Raw genomic sequence first — 17829 nt, forward strand, 5'->3', positions numbered from 1 at the left:
ATGGATGTGTGAACTATACAATTCTTTTGCAAATTTCCCATATTGATCTCTTGTATTTGTATGTCTTATGATTGTTGTAAGAAAATTGTATAGTTAAAACTTCATGAGATCTTTTCAATTTGCCCAAAAATCTACCTGAAATCTTTGTGAAACAATTGATATCTTTGTGAAATCTTCTTAATCTCTCCGAAATCTTTTAGATATATTTTTGAAAATGTTGACATTATTGCGAAGTATTCGAAACCGTTGGGAAATCATTGAAATCCCTTTTAAATATTTTCGAAATATTAGGTATATTTTTGAAATTCTTGAAATCTTTGCGAGATATTCAAAATCTTTGTGAAATATTTGGGAAATCATTTATGCCTTTGTGAAATCTTTTAAATCTATCCGAAATCTTTGGTAATATTTCTGAAATTATTGAAATCGTTGCGAAATCATATTATCTGTGTAATCTTGGAAATTTATCGTAAATTTTTATGAAATAATTGAAGTCTTCCTGAAATCTATTAGAAATCTTTGTGAAATCTTTGTAAAGGCTTTCTCTGAAGTCTTTACAAATATGCGAAATATTATAAATATTCTTTTAAACATTTTGTAATATTTATGAAATAATTTAAATTTTTGGAAAATCGTTGGTCTTTATAAAATCTTCTAAATCTATCCAAAATCTTTGTGAAATCTTTGAAATCTTTAATAAATCATTGAAATCTTTATCAAATCTTTCTGAAATCTTTACACAAATCTTTTTGAAATATATATTTTTATTAATTGGTAATATTTTGGGAAATTATTTACTGTTCATTCATTATTATTTATGTAAAATTTGTATTGAAATATTATAAGTCTATTCTCCTGGTCCCACCTATAAAAAAAAAGCTCCGCCGCTTCTGCTTGTATAAAATTCATATCAAGAATCATGATAATAATTTTACCGTTGAGATCGATGAAAATTTATAACATTTTGGGGAAATTATAGAAAACTTTGATTATATTTTTGTGTAATTTTACACCATTCCTTGTATGAACATTATAACTATTTTTTTTTCTAATTTCCCACAAATATCACTGGTACTTTTATCTCCTATGATTGTTGTGCGAAAATTACACGTTTATTCTAAATTTCATAGAGCTATGGGAAAATAGTTTGAGGCTATTTTGGCAGGAAGTTTAAATTGCAAAGGAAGGTGAATTTATTCTACGGAATATGTGCAATGCAGACATTGGATGTAACTAGGAGATTTTCGTGAAAAAATTCCAGAAAGAATCTTGACTATTCTAGGAAGAGAATAGCAAAGATACAAAATATGATCGAACCTTCTCGCCACGTACCTCTAACGAGGCCCGTTTTGTCGGGTTGAGCACCAGAAACTTTTTTAAGAGGTTTTCACAGTCGGTGGACATATAAAATGGGATGCGGTACTTCCCCCTCAGTACTCTTTCCCTTAATTCTCTCAGCGTCGAACCATCGAATGGCAGGGAACCGGACACCAATGTATAGAGGATTACTCCTAACGACCATACGTCTACTTCGGGGCCATCATACTTCTTGCCTGAAAAAATAAGTTTCAATTAATGAAGAATTTCAAAAAACATCCGATTGAATCAGGGTACGCGCATAAACTAAGTTACCAAAGTGTCTACTCAAATCGTGGTAAAAAATTACCTGACAATTCCAGTTTTTTCCAGGTATTATTTTTTGCGAGTTTATTATAATGTTTATTATAAGATATTCTTAAGTATTTTAGCACGACAGATTAATTAAATAATTAAATAATACTAAAAACATCATTAATAATTTTTTTAATTTGTCCTTATGGATTTTAATAATTCAAACCAATTTCTAGTTTGTCTACTCATACTTGAAATCCAGTGAATATTTAGATAAAATAATGTGAATACTATAATAAATTAAATTTAAATAGCTTCAAATTCCTAACTTTTCAAGTAAAAATTTGAATTTTCTAACAAATAGATGAATTTTTAATAGAAAATATTAAGTTTTATAGTAGTTTTATTTTCAACCAAAAAAAATGAATGAATGACTAAAATTATGCATTTTAAAACATGACGATTAATTTTCAAACTTAAAGACTAATTTTGTGCCAAGAAAGATTATTTTTAAAAAAAGATATGTATTCTAAATAAAAAAAGTTTAATATTCAACTAAATAAGACCAATTTTGAACCTTAAAGTTGAATTTTCAGCCAATCGAATTAATTTCAAACTAAAATGATGAATCTTCATCTGGGATAGATGGATTTTAAACAAAAAGATAAGTTTTTGAGAAAAGAGTTCAATTTTGAACCAAGTAATTTTAGCAAGTTTCAACCAAAGATGGAATACTAGATTAATTTTGACCAAAGAAGACGAATTTTACATAAAATACACAAATCTTAAATTAAAAAGATAAATTGTCAAACCACAATTGAATAGTTAAATTTTCAGTTAAAAAATTCATTTTCAACCAAAGCGACGAATTTTCAACTAAAATGATGAATCTTCAACTGAAATAGTTGAATTTTCCATTCAAAGATATGAATTTTCAACCAAAATGATAAGTATTCAAAAAGAATCATTAAATTTCAAACAAAAATATTCATTTTCAACCCAGAAGATAATTTTCAACCAAACAAGTCACTATTTTCAACCAAATATTGAATAGTTATATTTTCAGTAAAAATAATTAATTTTAAAAAGATTTCAACGAAACAGTTAAAGTTGCAGCTGAAATTGTTAAATTTTTAGTGAAAACATTAATTTTCAGTCAACGAAAATTTTTCAACCAAGGAGATTAATTTTCGATTAAAATAATGAATCTTAAACAACGAAAAATTAATTTTTAACAAGAGAGTAACTCTAACTAAGATATTTCAACAAAAAATTACAATTTTTAATATAAAAAAATGGAATTCAACCAAAAAGAAGGTTATTGGCCTAAGGCCAATAACCCTCTTTTCCTCTGTTTTAAAAAATTCTTCATTTTTCCCTTTCTCTCGTTCTATTCTTTGCTCAAATGCGTACCGAATGAATAGAAGCCAATAAGAAAACGCAACGATTTATGATTACAAATTCTACTATTTGGTTAAAAATTAACTTGGTTGAAATTGTAACTATTTGATTAAAAAGTAATATTTATGGTACAAAATTTCAAGTACTTGGCCGAAAGTAGAACTCCTTTGTTCAAAATTCAGTTTTTTGGTTGAAAACGTAACAATTCCATTAAAAAACAAAATTAATCTTCTCGGTTTAAAAACCATCTTTTGCGTTAAATGTTGAACTCTTTCGTTGAGAAATCAATTTTGAAAATAAAAATGTAACTATTCCATTTTTGGCTGAAAATCGGTATTTCGAATTGAAAATTAATCTTTTTGGTTGAGGACTGAACTATTTGATTGAAAATTCAACTGCTTGGTTCAAAGTTGAACTACTTTGTCCTAAATTATTTTTTTTAAGATTGATATCGTTTGCTGAAAATTTAACTTCTTTCCTTTTTGTTGAAAATTCATTTTTTTCGTTGAGGATTAAACTATTTAGTTAAAAATTCCTTCTTTTTTTAAATTCAATTTGCCGAAAATGTTTTGTTTTTATTGAGAATTAGTATTTTAAATGGAAATCTTTCCGATTACATTTTTGGTTAAAAAAATGGTTTGGTTAGAAAATTCATCTACTTCCTTTAAAAAATATCTTTCTTGATTGTAAATTCATCTATTTGGTTGAGAATTCAACTATTTTCTTAAAAATGCTTTTTTTATGAATGAAATTAGTTGAAAGTTAGTTTTTTTGTTAATTTTGTTGATCATTAATTTTTTTAATTGAAAACTTGTAGATTCCATTTTTGGTTAAACTTTTTCATTAATTTTTAATTTTTGGAAATTCAACTATTTACTTTAAAAATAATTTTTTTTTTAAATTGTAAATTCATCTATTTGGTTGAGAAATAAACTACTTGATTCTTACTGCAACTGTTTGGTATAAACGAATTTTGTTGTTAAAAAATTTGTGTTTTTGGGTGAAAATTAAACTGTTTTGTAGGTAATTCATATTTGTTTGGCTTCAGAAATTTAACAATATCGTTGAAAATTATATTTTTTTAAATTACATTTTTTAACTTGACACTTGACGATTCCATTTTTGAATTATAAAATTGATAATTTTAGACTTAAAAATTCAACTATTTCCTTGGAAAAATATCTTTCTTGATTGAAAATTGATCTATTTAGTTGAGGATTCAAGTATTTATTTAAAAATTCGTATTTTTTTCGTTGAATTCAAGTATTTAAAAATTTGAATTTTGTTAGGAAATGAATCTTTTAAGGTGGAAACATTATGTGGTTAAGATTTCTTTGTTAAAAATCAACATTTTCTGTTGAAAATTCATCTGTTTTTGAAATTTTTTTCTTTTTGACTTAAAAATTTAACTATCTTGTAAAAAGTTGAGCTATTTAATTAAAAATATGATTATTTTGCTTGAATTTGAACTATTTGATTATCAATGCAACTTCTTTGTTAAAAATTAATTTTACTGTTAAAAAGTCGTTTTTTTTGTTTGTTGAAAATTCATCCCTTTTAGTAGAAAATATTTTTCAACTAAAAATTCAATATGTTATTTAAATTAATTTTATTTTAAAAAATGTATGCCCCTATTATTTCTCTATCATTTCCTCCGTTTTAATAGAATTTTGGGCAACGTTACATTTCATCAACCGAGGGGGTGAAAAATAATTTTAAATGTTAACCTAGTTTATGAATGGCCAGTAAGCCCCTCGAATATAAAATCCTTTTGCATACCTTGGAACAATTCTGGCGCTGCGTAAGGAGGAGAGCCACAGAATGTATCTAATTTGTTTCCCGGAGTGAATTCATTGCTGAATCCAAAGTCGGCTATTTTTATGTTCATTTCGCTATCCAGTAACAAGTTTTCTGCTTTTAAATCTCTATGAATTATTTTCTTTTGATGGCAGTACTGTACGGCTGACACTATTTGCCTAAACTTCGCCCTAGCTTCTTTTTCTTTCATTCTACCATGAAGGACTAAGTAATCGAATACTTCTCCACCACTAGCATACTCCATCACCAGGTACAACGTTTTCTCAGTCTCAATGACTTGGAACAGCTTCACAATGTTAGGATGGTCAAGCATTTTCATTATCCTCACTTCACGAAACAACTGAAAAAAGAAAGGAAAAGGATTACTTGATGGTGTTTCAGGTCTCAAGGAAACGAAAAAATCTCAAGGTCTTTAGGCTTGAATGCGCAATTAATTAAGAGTACCTTAGACCGCAGATAACGCTGGTAAATTCAGAAATTTTTGCTTCACAATTTTGAAAGAATTTGCCTGATTTAAGGTAGAAACTTAAATTTCACTTGGGTGGTATTACCTTTTGAAGACTGCCAGGGTTAAGTTGTGTCTTGTCTATTATCTTGATTGCTACCTCCTTCCCCGTGGGTACATGTTTGGCAAGCTTCACCTTCGCGAAGTTTCCTTTACCAATGGTCTTCAGCAACTTGTATTTGCCGATGTGCGGTTCTTCGGAGGTCCGACTCCTTGAGGAGAGACGACCACCACCACTACTCGACACCCCCACGCCATCTCCCGTCTGAATCAAAACAGAAAAACAAGAGATTAGAAATTGCAAAATTAATTAGTAAAATAATTAATCTAACTTATTGACTAATCACATTTTCATGAAAGGTTGCTTCTGTTGTTTCCGATTTATATGCTACCTGCTGAATATCTAAGGTAATACCGTACATTTTCTTTTATTTTAATAACATTTTTTAGAGGATCCACTAGCTAGGTCACTTTAGGTTTGAAAATAAATTTTATTTTTCGAGTTTTGAAACAAAAATTATTTTACCCCCCGAAAGTATTTCTCATTTATTTGTAACCGGGCTTAGGAATACGATATTGTGTAATTCATAACAATTACTGGTATGAATATAAGGAGATTATTCTCTATAATAAATAAATTAAAAATATTTATACAGGCTAACAGAAAAAAATCTTGAATTTCGAAATACACAAAAAATAAACTTTTCATATAGTTTCAATATTCCTATAGTACTTTAAAATGTATTTTCTTACTGAAATTAATTAAAGCTTACTAATGCACCTGAATGATGTAATTAAAAATAATGTTCTTTTGATTCCAATGAAATGTAAATTCCATGTAGTTTTAAACGAATTCAGGATAAATTCATAATCATTAAAAGCGAATTCAAATTAATATTAAAAATTTTTTAATTCTACCGATTTGAGTAAAATGGGAGTGAAATAAAATGAATTCAGAACAATCGAGGAAACTAATGAAATCCATGACGATTTAAGTGAATTGAAAAAGATTTAAACAATTTCCGTTGAATTGAGTCAAATGGAAATGAACAGAAATTAGGGCAAATTTAACATATTTCAGTGAATTGGAAAAAAAGCTTAATACAAACGACAAATTAATGAAGTAAATTAAAATTAATATAAGGAAAATGAGAAAACAATTCAAAAATATCAACAAAATTAATCGAATGCATTAAATTTGTGAACAAATTCAGAAAAATGCAAGGGAATTCAAAAGAGTTTGACGAAATGCCTGAGAGATCAAGGGTGAGTTTAAAAAATTTCAGAGTGAATTAAACGGAACTTTAAAAAAATCAAATTGATTGAGTAGAATCGCGTGAATTTATAAGAATTTAAAATAATTCAGGATAAATGTATTAGAATTCAGGATGCATTCCAAATAAATCAAAATGTATTGCGAAAAATTGCGAATTTCTAACAAAAATTCCATTGAATTCAGATAAACGAGAGTGGATATAGAAGTATGATAAAATTTACGACATTTTGAGCTGCACTTAGCCTAACTATAGGAATGTGTGCACCTTATAAAATGTGTATTATCGAAATTCAAGATTTTTTCTGCCACCAGGTATAAAAATTTTGTTATTTATACATAATGGATAATATTTTCTTTATATTTTAGAAGAAATACTGTGTATATTATTGTAGAAATAAAAATGTTAAGGAGCCATTTCAAGTCATTAATTGTAATGGAATTACCAAATTTTCGCATTTTAAAATTGACGGTAGTACTTTTTTGCCAAAAAAAAAAAAAAAAGAAATTTAGGGATTAGAGCTTCCAAAATTTAAAAATTCTAATTTTTATTGGGCTCCCTACTGCTCTCGATTTCAGTTTTCATTGATCATTTAATAAGTATCCATCGAGCCCATATTATTATTAATGTTGTATTATATCAAAAATTATATTTTTCGTAGTAGATTTTACATGTTAAAATGATGAAATGCTTAATGCTTTTATTTTATTCTCTCCCCAAAATATGAAAAAAGTTGAAAACTTTTCATGAGTTTGATCAAATTCAAGTTTGAATATATGTACTTCAAGTTGAAATCTTTGCAGTATATCCAAACTTGAAAAACATTGATTATCAAAAATCATTAAAAGCTTTCAACTTTGTTCATATTTTGAGAAGAGAATAAAATAAAATAATTCCGCGGTTATTCTAGATTTTCCAGGCTAGAATAAAATCGACAGTTAGAACTTCCACAAGTTCAGTCTCCAAACTCTCTTCAAGTTTTGATTGGAGTTTCTTTTTAAGGACGTTGGAACTAGTTGGAAAATCTTTTTTAAATACTCAGAGCCAACTCATGTTGTGAACCAAGTCTGTATTCGAAGGGATACATTAGCTGAATTAAATATTTTCTGTGTAAAACGATTTTTTTCTATTCTAACCCGAGCATTCGAAAAGTCTTTTTACACAAAAATTATTGAAATTAAACCATTCTCCACCCAACATATGTACTAAATTCAAAACAGTAATACGCCCTATGTATCTACCAAACATCTATATATTCCCAAACTTTCAGCTCGATGTTTTAATTCGTATGGAACTTGTATTAACAACAAAAATGTCGGTAAAGTAGGAATTGGATATATATAAATCCGAGAGATTGAATAGTTTGAGAAATGTCAACTTTTCCACAATCACTTTAAAGAACTGTTTTCAGTAAGGTAGCAACAATTCGGTAAATTTAGTTCGTAGAATGCAATTAGAGCGTAAAAAGAAATTAATTTGACTCTCCTAAAACGGCGTCAAGTCAAACCTCGACTCGCTTATTTACATATACAGTTTTCGCTTTCTTTTAAATTTTAAAACCCGTTTACCGACTGTCTCAGACACGAGTGTGTCGTGATACGACATGCTTAAAGGAATTTAACGAGCACGTTCCAAGAAGCCTTCCTCGCTCGCTATCTTGTGATGCCTATACACATAATGGAATTACAAAGGAGACAGCAACTGGTGTTAAAAATGATAACTTTACCCGCAAAAGGCCACGAGTGACCATCTTGCACGAAGAAGCTGCCGCTACTTTGGAGGCCGCCAGTTTGACCCGTATTCCTTACTTCCAGAAAATCTGCTCTCACTTCGGCTGAACTTATCTCACTTTTGGCTAATTAAACAAAAATTTATTTAACCCCTAAACTGTGGTTTTTAGCAGTATATTTATAAATTCTAATTACTTTACGTAAGGGGCCGTCCACAAAGTATGTGACCGTTGGAACATAATTTTGCCCCTCCCCCAAAGTAACGTTTCCCAAATTCTCTTAAAAGAAAGCAAACAAATAGATAAATCAAGTAATATAAGAAAATAGGGAATAAATTCTTTCTGAAAAAGTGATGTTGAATGTAATATTGCAATAAATATGAAACATAACTGAGAAATATGACTTTTCTACTATAAAAGATGACGTTTGAATCTAAAAGTACGAATTTTTAAGAAAACATTTCAATTTTCAAAGAAAAAAGATTTTCTTCAAAAGGAGATCAATTTTTACCAAAAAAAAAAAAAAACTTAAAAAAAAGTTTTTAACAAAAAGCTGTATTAACAATCAAATAGTAGACCTTTCAAACAATAGAGACCCATTTTCAAGAAAATAGTTGCATTTTTAACTTGAATAGATCCTTTTTAATTAAAAATATCAATTTTACACCAAAAATGAAAAATGTACGTTTTCATTTTAAAAAATATTAATTCTCACCCTAAAGAAACGAATTTTCAACAAAATAATGACATTTTCAACTAAAATGATGAATCAGTAGAATTTGTAACTATCAATTTATTTCAAATTTATCATCAGGAAACGTACTAAATGTTACCTAAGTTTTTAACGATAATTCTATGAAAAATATAAATCTGAATAACGATTTGTTTAATTGCTTGAAATAATGAAAATTAATCATTTTATTTCACAAGTAAAGCATCTACAAAATAGAGATTTCACGCTCTTTCTCATATTCCTCTCCCTTCCCCTGTTTTTGAGAATTTTCTTTTATTCTCGTTTCTTCGCGTAAATGCAAACTGAACTAATAGAACCCAATAAGAAAATCGAAAATTTGTGGTTAAAAGTTCATTCTTTTTAATTCAAAAGTCTACTATTATATGATGATGTATTTTTGGTTCAGAAGTAATCATTTTTAGTTTAAAAGTGTACCCTTTATCTTAAAATTGAATTTACTGAAAATTAAATTTATTAACTGAAAATTTAACTAACCAATTTTTGACAAAAAATGATCGCTCTTAGTTTAAAATTCAACCATTTGGTTCAAAATTCATCCAATTCACTGAAAACGAACTCCTTTTGTATAAAACTTACACTATTTGGTTGCACATGCAACTGTTTGCAACTTTGTTCTTAAAAAACATTTGGTTGAAAATTCATCTTTGTAGGTCGATAATTCAACTATGTGGTTATAAATTAAATAATTTATTTGAAAATTCAACTGTTTGGGACAAAATTAATTTGTTTGTTGTTGGAAATTTAACTATATGGTTAAAAAATTATATTTTTTGGTTGAAACTTAATCTTTTGCTTTAAAAATGCAATATATTCCGATTTGAAATCTTAGGTGTTTCATATTTGAATTCAACGTTAACTATACATTAATTTTCTTTAAAATAAAATATCCCCCCCCCCCCCCATTATTTTCGTGAAAAATCACCCTATTTTCCTTATTTTGATAGCATTTTGGGCTGATAGGCCTGTTAAAATATTATGCTTGTATGTTCTGTGTTTCCTTGTAGGTGTTTATTAAATGAAATCGAAGTAAAAAAAACTTGACTGAGGGTGGGGGTCGTATTTGTATCGTCACCCGGGGATTTCAAGCTTTATGTAAACATCTGTGACGAAAAAGGAATGTGGAAAATCATTCAAAATAAGGTGAAGTAGTTTTTTAACGGCCCCTAAAATTCAATGAAGCAGACATTATCCAGGGTGGCCTTTTTAACATAAAAAAATTTCCGGTCTTTACCAGGTTCGCAAAAATTTGTTACGGTCATTGTAATTAAAAAAATCGAACTCTTTACTTCAAATCAAAGTTATTTGATTTGAAGTAATCAAAACTGAACTTCAAATTATAATACAAAAAGTGGAACTCTTTTGAACTTTAAACTTTTAAAGTTGAAGCCCAAATTTTTAATTTAGAGATTTTTAAATCAAACTGCAAAATTTCATATTTTAAACTTTTGAAAATCGAAAAGTTTTCGAAGAGATTTATAGTTTAAAAAACATAAATATATGCTATCATTTCCGAAGCTCTAATTTGAAAAATGAAGCAATAAATTTGCAAATGTTCAAAATTATAGCATTTCAAGCAATTTTAAAGTAAAAACATTTTTAAAAATTATCTTTAATGAATACTTTTAAAACTAGAAGTTGAATTACTTTAATTTTGAGTCCTTTTTAAATTAATCATTTTTCTATTGCTATGTTTACATAGAAATTGAACAGTTTCACGTAAAAATTAAAATTGTAACGTTTCAAGTTTAAATTAACAAGCTGTAATTTTAACGATTCAAAGCTTTAAACCATTCAGTTTCGAATTATACAGTTTTTATTATTTGATTTATAATTGCACATTTAAAATGAACATTCAAATATTTCTAAATATTAAAAAACTTGTTTTCTAAATTAAAAATTTTCAAATTGAAACAGTTAAAAATAAAATATTTTACACTGAAACAATATTTGAATAGGATTTGAAATTGAATGTAAGATTTTAATTCTAAATATATTATTTGAAGTTATTTTAAATCAGAAAATAGTTTATAAAGTTTTAATCGGACGTTTACATTGGTTTAACTACTAAAGCCTTTCAAGTGAAAATTTTTAATTTTTAACGTTTAAATATTTTAATTCTTTGATTTTTATGGATTGAAATTAATAGTACATTAATAGTCATCCAACAGGCTCTCAGCAAGGAAAGAATGAGATTTAAAAAAATACCAACTCCAATCTACTCTTTTTAAGTTTTCAAAACTGCATATAAAAATTCATTAAATTGAAAATTTACGCTTGAAAATGAAGACCCGAAATGGCAAATATTTAAGTAAAAGATTTTAAAATTACGGATTGTCAAATGAATGATTTTACAATTGAAAAATTGAACCACTGAACTTGTTATCAAAGAAAAGTCCCGTCAAAAAATAAATTCATTGGTCCAGCGGCCACCCTGGGGTTATAAAAATCAAAAATTAGATTATGGTACGAGCTTTGAATCAACTTATTTTTAATTTTTTAAGAACACTCTAAGATTGCCCACTTATTTTATGGATGAAAATAAAGGCAAATTTATAAAAAAAATCTAGTTCAAGGAGCTTCGAGATAAACAAGTTTTTTCAGTCAAGAGTGATTTATTAGTCAGCTTTATGCAATATTCCATAAATCAATAAACTGAATGAACAAAATAGGTGCACTTCAGAAAAAAATCTTCATTTAAGAGCATTAATAAATCTAATGTCAATTTGTTTCACATATACAACCCTAGACTCATATTTCAGTTTCCATTTTAATAATTTATTATTCTTGGTTTCAAAATAATTTGCAAGGGTTTTTCTATGGGATAATGAATAAATGATCTATTTAAATCTATTGTACATTGAAGAACAAGCTAACATCGATTTTCGGTTTGAATTCTAATGGAAATTTCTTACTTGTATGCAAATATTAGTCTCCTCCCTCAAAGGTCGACATGAAGACCTACTTGCATTTAAAAAAGTTAACCTGGACCAAATTTACCAAAACATGGACTTTAAATATAATTTGGAAGATTTATTCATTGTTCTTTGAAGTTAAAATAGAATACTTTGCACGTTTCAAAATAAATTTGCTCAAATTTTCGAAACTTTAGTTAGGGTAATCTTAATTCTTTAATCCTTAAAAACTAAGCGATTACAAACTTAAACTATTCAACAAATTATAAACTCAGATTCGAAATCATGGTAGTTGTACTACTTCAAATTAAAGTTTTTAAAAGTGAAATATTTTCAATTTTAAATCGCTGAATTTAGTTAAAAGTTTCAAGATTTCTACAATTATTGGAAGCATTCAAAGATAAATTTCAAATTGAGAAGCTAAAAATTATGACCTAATCGCTAAAGATTTCAGTTCATCGTCCTAGTATTGTTTTCCAATTCCTTATCCCACTCTAATTGATCAATTACCTCACCTAGAAATGCTTGCTAGCATCACATCTACTGTTTTCCAAGAACTTGCGACTAAAATCGAATAAAACCTTCTAAGCTCGTACCATCAAGCTTCAAAACAAAAAAAGAACCATCATTTCCCTCTAAATCATATATATTTGCAAAAATCCTATCACACCAAAAATCCCAAATCTTACTCTCTCTAGTTTCAAAGACGATATCCTATCTCCCAGCCTACTTCTCAGAGCAAGATTTTCCAAAATCCGACTGCTAAAAATCACAGCCAGAGAATAATCCACCACTTTCAAAAAATCGTTCCACAGAATCATCTTTCCTCTCGTATCGGTTACTGCCCACACATCGAGATCCTCGATCTCTCTGGAGGCACGCAAGCTCGAAGACACACCTTTCTCTTCGACACCCATCTACGGATTCCTCGACGCCCCAAAACCCCACCAAAGTCCAGATCATAATACTCAAGTTTTTTCTGCCAAAAACAATGGTGTCCTATCTGCACTTATCACCAGGAAAAATCGAAATTTCCATTCCGGGAGTTTTTCAACATCAGTCGAGGCGAGGTCGTTCAGATACCCACAGTAACAACGCTAAGCGCCCGCGTGACTAGAACAGTGGATTGATGAATGCAGACCCCCACTTCATCAGTGGCATAAAAAAGCACCTTCTTTAAGAAGCTTTTCGATGTCACGACCACGTCAACTTCATTTCTCATCAAGCTATCTGCTGATCACCAGTCTAAAGAAGATTCAGACTAGCGAAGATGCTTGCTCATTTGCAGAATGACGGGAGTGAAACTGATTCTTTAAGGGATGGAGAGTTAATCCACATTCTTTTAGTTTTTTCCGGCTTTCGAGTTCCTTATCGGCGCGAACGCGAAGACAAAAAGAATATCGAAGTCCCCATGCAGGGAAAATGACGATGTCGGCGTCAGCAACCCCGAAGCGACTGCTGGCGATGGCCAAGGGATGAAAAGAGAATCAATACGTGCCGCCACCCCCGTCAGCGTGGTAAACTGCGCGAACCACCCTTATGGGAACTACCACCCCATGTTCTCCTTTCAGGTTGAAAAATAAGGGCGCATGCGTTGATAGCATTGGGGTTATACATATATACATATATTGTGGTAATATACATCTCAACAAAACATCAGACTGGTCAGCTGATCGGCTTCTTCCTTCGCCTGACCAATACAACCTCCATGCGTTACACCATCTCGCATTTCCACTGACTAACGTCATAGAGACACGCGAGTTATTTTCGAGCATTACCAACCCCAAAGCGCTTTTATTACACCCTGAAAAAGGAGTCTCGTGATGGAATTCTAACGTCATGATTGCCCATCATGAAGGCTGTCATGCTGAATTTGCTTTTGGGCAGGATATCGCAGGGAAGCATAAAAATTTAGTGAAATACACTGTGAGAAAAATCTGTACGAGGTTTAATATACATGTGTGAAGCAAATATGCACTACCGCTACTGAAATGTAACATACATTGGTGTAGTAAATTTAACATACACGTGTATTAAATTTAATATACAGGTCAGTATAGCAATGTGCGTGAAAACTCAACGTGCTTTAATTACTTTAAATCTTGTCAAATATTCTCAATTAAATTAATAATCTAGAATTTGTCGACTGAATTGTTGTTTATTATGAAAGTGCAATGTGCGGGTAAAACTTTTTCCTAATTTCGCTCTAAATAGTCCAAATTTAAGGCGAAGATAGTTAATTGTAGGTTGGGTCTGTTATTTATTTGGTTAATTGAACTTTTTGACCGGAAATCCAATTTTATTTGTGGTTAGCAGGAATAAGATATCATTTTTTATTATTTACAATCGAAAACTACTGCTAAACTTATTTTGAATTTGTGAAAAATGTAATTATCTGATTTTTCTTGTAAGTGATTAATATGTATGTATATGAAATTTATTATAGTCGCCCTTAATGGCGATTTCATATGCTTGATATATTAATTTTAATACACATGGGTATATTAAATTTAATATTATTTTTACCAGTGTACAGGGACCTCAGTGGTTCGATAGTTCAATTTGAGGTAAAAAGGGCATTTTTTAAAAAGTGGATTGCAAGGGGATTTAATTTACTATTATTAAAACTTTTTGTATCTTTTGATTTAAAAAAAAATCAAGATCAAAAATTGAAAAATAGCTAAACAACAAAATTGAAAAATGCTTATGTTTAGATCCTTTCAAATGAACTTTTATCATTAGATACATTTTTATTATTTATTCCCATCAATGCTTCCCGGTCTATTATTTTCAGTAAACACAAAAATGACTATTTTAAAAACCTACTGTTTCTTTTCTTGTTCCCTTAGTCGTTAAATTGGGTTTGAATCTATTTTTATCAGTTGAAAGCTCTCAGGCGTTCAAAACATTTTTTTTAATGTCAGCTAAAAAAAAAATTATAGTGTTAACAACCTAATTTTTTCCATATTATTCTCGATTACCAAAATTAAATTTTTGAAAATCGTAAATGAATGCTACTGAAAAGTTGCAACGTTTTATCACAGAAAAAATTCTCTGATTCTTCGAAATCAAAAACCGTCCTAAACAATCAGACAAACATGGTTGAATTTTTAAAATTGTTAAAAATTTCTCAATGGATATAATTAAATTTTTTTCGATTCACAGTTTTTGGTATCAAATGTTGAGAAAAACAAAATTTTTTAAACTTTCGTTTAAGATTGTTTAAAAATTAGAAAAAATGATATTTTTTAAGATTTAGTTGATTTTGATTACAAAATTATTATTATTTTATATGTTATGTATGACATATGACGTTATATCTCGAAAAAATGTAAGAGCAATACGAAAAACAAGAAACAATAACATTCATTATAACAAATTTTTCTATGTTTAACCTTTTTCTATACATAACCTTCTTGACAGTGACTTAAAATACGATCATTAATAAAATTTCGATTCTTAGATGAATGTATATTAAATCGATTTTTTTGTGCTATAATATTTATGTTTTCACCTTCCAATTTAGAATTTTCTATGGCATTTAGCAGCACGATTAATAAGAGATTGAGGTTTGAATTCTTGAAAAGGTTAAGAGCCGCATAAAAATAGAGAAGACTGAAAATTTGAGTATTTCCCACTCAAACCTTGATCATTAACATTTTTGTGTGGTTTTAAAATTACAACCTTCAAATTTTCTAGATTGATTTGAAAATATAAAGAATGTAAAAAAAATTTCGAATTTTTTAATTTGGAAAATAGAATTCAATTTGAAACTTCAAAAAATTAAAGTCGTAAATATATGAGTGCTTCTAAATTATTATTATCCGGGTAATCTGCAAATTGAATGCTTTCCAATAATTAGTTTCAAATATCCTTTACTGTTTTTAAATTAAGAATGTTTTATTAATTTCTAAATTGGAACTTTTTACAAATTTCTCAATTTTCTTCCAACTTCCACCAACTCTAAGGAGTTCATATTTGCTTTGATTAGAATATTGTTTAAATGAAAAAAGGTTTCCAACTTTTTATAATCTTACTTTCAGTGAAGTTATTCATCGTTACGTAAAGTATGAAACTATCGCTTTTCCTAGGTGTGAAACAACCCAGATTTATTGATCAGCCCGAACTCAATTTTCGCCCACATTAATCTGTGGTATTGTCGACCTTCAATAAAATCTCTGATAAAATGCACTTATCCGAATAATCCAAATAAAATTTGTAAAATGAAATTAAAGTTCCATAAACCTTTTAAAATTAAAATTAAGGAAAATGATAGTTACTATTCACAGCGACGCAAATAATATCGAACTGAAAATTTCCACTGATTGATCGAGTGATCAACCTCGTTTTGTTTATAGTGAAAAACTGTCAACTGTTAAAACTTTTATGAACAATAGAACTTTATCAATCTTTCCTCGTATATTGTATATCCATTCCAAGAACGAATAACGCAACTCCTTTTTTATGCTCCATGTTGTGTGCCATTCTCTATTTAACAGTAGCTGCTGTTACTCTCTCAATAAAGAATCTGCTTACAAACTAGCAAGGAGTGAAAAAGTAAAAAACAATTTTTGTTAAATCTGTTTCGGAATCCTTCTATTCGATAGATTATAAAAATAAAATAATTATCAATCTTTTATTCCCTTTTATATGTTCAGTTTTTAACATCTGGGACTTTAAATTTATTTTTATGAGTAATTCGAATTTTAAAAAAATCTAAAGAAAAAGAGAGTAACATTTTCTATTCTAAATCTCTCGTTTGGATTAACTTAATAAAGATTGTGACAAGTAGATAATAAACTTAATCTATCGCGGATCGATAAGAAGCTGACGTGAAATTGACGTAATTCGTTCGATCATCTGAAATATAATTCTCCAGGTGTTTGCACTTTTTTGATTCGAAACTGATAATGAAATAATGTTTGATCGAAAATTTAACCTCCCGGAAGGTTTACAATCAAACTCAAATTTCGTGAACGTTTTTAATTTTACCCGGTAAATTTGAAGATTTGACAGATTTCTGATTCGGGACAGGGAATTTTCTTATTTTGAATTCTTATTTTGAATAGAGAATTTTGTAAAAGAATGATAATTTTTTACGAAAATTCCATGTTTCAAGTCACATTTACATTTATTTCTAATAATTCTCTTTCCAAAGTCAGAATATATACTTATTTCAAAAAATGCCCGGTTTAAAGTCAGATTTATATTTATTTACAACATTTTCTATTATAATTCACAAATATAGGAAATCAATTTTTTTAATTTTTGGAAGAGGGAAATTTCAAATTCAGGCAAATTTTCATTTGCAAAAAAAATAAGAGCTTTTAAATTTAACCAAATTCTGAATTCTGAATAACTTGTTCCAAAATAAAATCATAATTGTTTACGACAATTCACTTCTGTAAAGTAAATATTATAATTTTTTACGAAATTCCCTGCATCAAACTGTGAATTAAATTTTTTTTATAAAATTCCCTATACCAGGTCAAAATTAAATTCATGACCAAAATTTCTTGTTCCAAGTCATTATTATATTTATTTACAAAACCTCATATTATAATTTAGAAATAAAGTAACTCCCTTTTTCCCAAATTTGGAAGAGGGAATTTTCAAATTTTGAAGAATTCAGACTTGAAACAGTGATTGTTTTTGAAATTCCCTTCTTCTAAATCATAATTAAAGTTCTTATCAAAAATTCCCTTGCACGTAAAAAATGTGGCGCTCCAAGACGAATAATATTTTTTTACGTGAACCGCCTGTTTTTGAGTAAGAATTATTTAATAATAATAATTATTATATAATATATATATAATAAATATACA

The 17829-nt window shown here is 28.5% G+C and overlaps 1 protein-coding gene across 1 annotated transcript in view; it reads right to left on the reverse strand.

Moving 5' to 3' along the window:
* LOC117176507 (serine/threonine-protein kinase MARK2-like) overlaps nt 1–17829 on the reverse strand; it is a 56324-nt gene that overhangs the window by 35410 nt on the left and 3085 nt on the right. Inside the window, exons 3-7 of the mRNA XM_033366761.1 lie at nt 13667–13742; nt 8336–8412; nt 5382–5600; nt 4792–5170; nt 1318–1553 (exon numbers count right to left, since the gene is read on the reverse strand). Of these exons, the coding sequence (XP_033222652.1) occupies nt 1318–1553; nt 4792–5170; nt 5382–5600; nt 8336–8412; nt 13667–13742 (987 nt within the window). The remainder of the gene's footprint in view (nt 1–1317; nt 1554–4791; nt 5171–5381; nt 5601–8335; nt 8413–13666; nt 13743–17829) is intronic.

The sequence above is a fragment of the Belonocnema kinseyi genome, chromosome 7 (genome assembly GCF_010883055.1).
Source record: "Belonocnema kinseyi isolate 2016_QV_RU_SX_M_011 chromosome 7, B_treatae_v1, whole genome shotgun sequence".
Classification (NCBI taxonomy): domain Eukaryota; kingdom Metazoa; phylum Arthropoda; class Insecta; order Hymenoptera; family Cynipidae; genus Belonocnema; species Belonocnema kinseyi.